General features: G+C 36.0%; 2 protein-coding genes across 2 annotated transcripts in view; both read right to left on the reverse strand.

The window, feature by feature from the left end:
* Window positions 1–1,693, reverse strand: part of LOC107855289 (GDSL esterase/lipase At5g08460) — a 2,322-nt gene extending 629 nt beyond the window's left edge. The window contains exons 1-3 of the mRNA XM_047403346.1: window positions 1,132–1,693; window positions 276–403; window positions 5–195 (exon numbers count right to left, since the gene is read on the reverse strand). Of these exons, the coding sequence (XP_047259302.1) occupies window positions 5–195; window positions 276–403; window positions 1,132–1,474 (662 nt within the window). The 5' untranslated portion in view covers window positions 1,475–1,693. The remainder of the gene's footprint in view (window positions 1–4; window positions 196–275; window positions 404–1,131) is intronic.
* Window positions 1,694–2,484: 791 nt separating this feature from the next.
* On the reverse strand, window positions 2,485–4,236 carry LOC107855288 (GDSL esterase/lipase At1g71691-like). Its single transcript, XM_047413866.1, has 5 exons — window positions 3,985–4,236; window positions 3,737–3,864; window positions 3,451–3,648; window positions 3,031–3,286; window positions 2,485–2,935 (listed from the first exon to the last, which is right to left on the reverse strand). Exons 1-5 carry the CDS (start codon window positions 4,202–4,204, stop codon window positions 2,739–2,741), a joined length of 999 nt encoding a protein of 332 aa, XP_047269822.1. The 5' UTR covers window positions 4,205–4,236; the 3' UTR covers window positions 2,485–2,738.
* Between the last annotated feature and the right edge of the window lie 119 nt (window positions 4,237–4,355).

Raw genomic sequence — 4,355 nt, forward strand, 5'->3', positions numbered from 1 at the left:
CCACGGGAGGTAAACAGATTGAACATTAGATACATTCAGGAGATAGTAATGAATGTAGTCATTACTCCCGATTGAAATGTAGAACACAGAATTAGAAATCAGATTAGTCGTTGCATCATCACCAATAGTCACTATAAACTCTTGAATAGTGTCGGTGACCTGCTCTATCTGCTGTGCAAGTGAGATATGCTGACCCTGTATAACCACTAATCCAGTTTAAGTACAACAATCATAAAATATACGTCAAAATAGAATGTTTATGATGAAACTATTACCAATTCAGAGCCGCTCGAGAAAATAATTCCAGCACCAGCAGAAGCGTAATTGACACCAAGAATCATTTCTTCAATTGAACCAGCCTGTCCTAGATAACTAGGCACAAATGGCAATCCAAGACGCAATGCTGATATGATCAAATGCACGATAAAAAACCAATCAAAAATTAGCAATCTTTCCCCAAAAATCCTAAGAAAAATATCATGAGTTCAGCACTACATTCTCCAGACAAGTTATGAACCAAGAGATCCACGAAAGCAGTACAAAATACGACCAGAAAAGCATATCAGGAAAGGCCAATTATTCATTGAACGTTGAATCATTTCTTTTTCTCAAAGACAATCAAACACGTCGCAATCTCAAATCTCACTAACTCAACATCCAAAAAATCGCAACTTTTTTCACAAATTTCACTAACCCAATTATCAACCATTCCACAAATCACACTAACCCAATTAACATTTTTGAAAGCTGAATCATTTTTTTCTCACAGACAATTAATCAAACAGGTAGCGGACTTGAATCCCACTAAACCAAAATCCAAAAAAATTTCAACTTTTGCACAAATTTCACTTACCCTATTGGAATTTTTTTAACTATTCCACAAACTACACTAACCCAATTAACATTCCAATAGAAAATGATTCATTTTACTCACAGACAATTAATCAAACACATAGCAGACGCAATTCGCACTAACCCCAAATCCAAAAAAATCCAACTTTTGCATTCACTTGCCCAATTATCAAATCATCAATTAACTCCACAAATTACACTAACCCAATCAACATTTATTGAAATCTGAATCATTTTTCTAACAGACAATTAATCAAACACTTAGCAATCTGAAATTACCAAGATAGTCAACCGGGATTCTTCCATTACAGAACCTTCCAGTAGGTTGATGAGTGTCAAAATCACGACCATAAGGAAGCCTATCAGCACGAGCAAAAGTCCCAAGAAAGTTATTCGTCCCACAATCAACTGACGAATCACCAATAACGAACAATGCTGGAACAAGAGGAGCTGTAGGAGGACGAAAAACCGAAGACGAAGAGCTCGTAAAAGACGGGGATGATGACGAAAAATCGAAAATGGAATTGTGGGTAACGAGATCTTGAGGGTAAATGAGAGAATTAGCTTGTGGGTATATGGCAAAAATGAAGATGAATAGAATCTTGATTACAGAAAAATCCATGGTGGGACACAGATTGAGTGAAGAAGAAAAAAGTAACTGCTTTTGGCGGGAAATATAACTAACTTTGTGAAGGAAATGCAATAATTTTCTTTCCCCAAATTGCCCTTATATTATAGTTGCATAAAAAAATGATTCATTTTATGTGATATTTTTCGCTTTTTGATAATCATTTTTTTAAATTTTGACGATACATTTGAAAAATGTTATTTATGCTATGACATTGAGTTTGATGTTGTTGATTGTACATTTGAACGTGGAATTTTTTTTAGTTTTTTCTTAAAATAAAATTTACATATTTAAAAATTACGTCAAAAATATTGTCATAAGCTACAAATTAATGCTTAAAAATATTTAGTAGACATATGAAATAATTGCGATGAAAGAATAACTCCTTTGACTCTCAAAATTCTAACACGTCACATAAGTTGAGATGAAAAAAAAGTATATTTTATAAAGGTCTAAATAATTCTTTTGGTTCGTTCATACCTTGTCTGTTAGGAAAAATCTCATATTTACCTTGATCCTGAAGGTATAAATGAAAGGGGAAATACAAAAATGAGAGCAACAACAGCAACGGGATAACGTAAAGTGGGAGCATCACAAACATATATACTATAGGGCGCTTGAGAGAACCATGTCGTTGGAACTCGGCAAAATGACCCCGTAACTTAGGTAGAAGGGGTGCTCTAGCTCCTATCTTTTGATTAGGAAAGCGGCACATACCAGGGGTAGCGACTGTTTATTAAAAATACAGGACTCTGCTAAGTGGTGACACGATGTATAGAGCCTGACACCTATCTGGAGCTGGAAGGTCGGAAGGAGAAGTGTTATAAGCTTTGAATGGAAGCCGGCAAGAATGACAATGCCAACAAAATAACGGGATAGATGAAGCACAAAAAATAATACTCGAAATAGCAAACTTCTAGCTAATATTAGACTTCAATGAACTTGACAGAACAAAGTTTAGTCACAGTAAAAACATCACAAGTTACATTTAATACCAAAAAGTAGATCATACAAAGAACGATATTCCATCTATACTGTGGTCATATTCTATACAGATTTAGTAGAAATATCACAAGCTACATTTAATACCAAAAAATGAATCATACAAAGAATGATATACCATCTATATACTGTGGTCCTATATTCAGTCAGCACCAAAAAATATTCTATACAGATTTATGCAGATGCCATATATTCAGAAATTGAAATGTCTCTAGGTCCAATTATCAGGTGCTTTGAGCTAACATGTCCTGCATGTTCATTGGGTACCAGAAGGTGTATGTAGGCTGGACCAGACGTTGTCAGCAAGAATTCTGTTCACAGCAGAAGTCGGATGAAATTGATCCCACCAGATGTGGCTCGAGGCATTATTGCAGGCCATTTCAGGGGAAACGCACATGATCCAGCCTTTATATTCGCCTAAACCACAGCAAGCCTCATCTGTAACATTGAAACCTATAACGATAATGAAAGAAAAAAGTGTCAGATTTAATCTTCTCATGTGATGCATCTGTCAAATAAATCTTTATAGATCACATGCATCGCCTCACCATAACGATCATGATTCTGAATTATATCCATAGATCCTTCAAATGCATCACAGAAGATGATACTGGCATCAACAAGCACCTCATTGAGCTCCGAAACCATATATCTCACAGCAAAGTTGAACTCCAATATCATGTCATTTATAGTTACGAGGCACTCCCCATTCTTGCTACTGTATATCCCTAAGTAGTCAGGTGCCCAGCCTATCGGAGCCAGTCCCATTACAACCACTTTTCGTACCTTGGCATTGTACAAGTTCTGACACACCAATATATACACATTAGACAAATTTCTTAACTTAGAACTCTATGAACCAACTACTGGATAAAGCTGCTACATTCAATAGTTCGAAAAGCAAACTTTTTATTAGGCAATTGCATAAAGAAGACTGTGTTAAAATTTCATATAGAACTACGCTGTACCTTAATCTCCTGTTTTATCGTCTGTGCTAAAAACTGGTTGAAGCTCCACGGGAGGTAAACAGATTGATCATTAGATACATTCAGGAGATAGTACTGAATGTAGACATTACTCCCGATTGAAATGTAGAACACAGAACTAGATATCAGATTACTTGTAGCATCATCACCAATTTGCTGTGCAAGTGAGATATGCTGACCCTGTATAAACACTAATCTAGTCTAAGTACGAGAAAATTAACAATCATAAAATATAGGTCAACATAGAATGTTATGATGATACTATTACCAATTCAGAGCCGCTCGAGAAAATAATTCCAGCACCAGCAGAAGAATAATTGACACCAAGGATCATTTCTTCAATTGAACCAGCCTGTCCTAGATAACTAGGCACAAACGGTGATCCAAGACGCAAAGCTGATATAATCAAATGCACGAGAAAAAACCAATAGAAAATTAGCAATCTTTCCCCGAAAATCCTAAGAAAAAAATAAGAGTTGAGCACTACATCCTAAGAAAACACATGCATCGACTCACCATAACGATCATGATTCTGAATTATGTCCATAGAATCCTCAAATGCATCAGAAAATATGATATTGGCATCAACAAGCTCCTCATTGAGCTCAGAATCCATATCTCTCCCAGCAAAGCTGAACTCCAATATCATGCCATTTATAGTTACAACGCACTCCCCATTCTTGCTACTGTATAGCCCTAAGTAGTTAGGTGCACAGCCTATCGGAGCCAGTCCCATTACAACCACTTTTCGTACCTTGGCATTGTACAAGTTCTGACGCACCAATATATACACATTAGACAAATTTCTTAACTTAGAACTCTACGAACTAACTACTGTATAAAGCTGCAACATTCAATAGTTCGAAAAGCAAACTTTTGATTAGGCA

This window comes from Capsicum annuum, chromosome 1, assembly GCF_002878395.1.
Source record: "Capsicum annuum cultivar UCD-10X-F1 chromosome 1, UCD10Xv1.1, whole genome shotgun sequence".
NCBI lineage: Eukaryota > Viridiplantae > Streptophyta > Magnoliopsida > Solanales > Solanaceae > Capsicum > Capsicum annuum.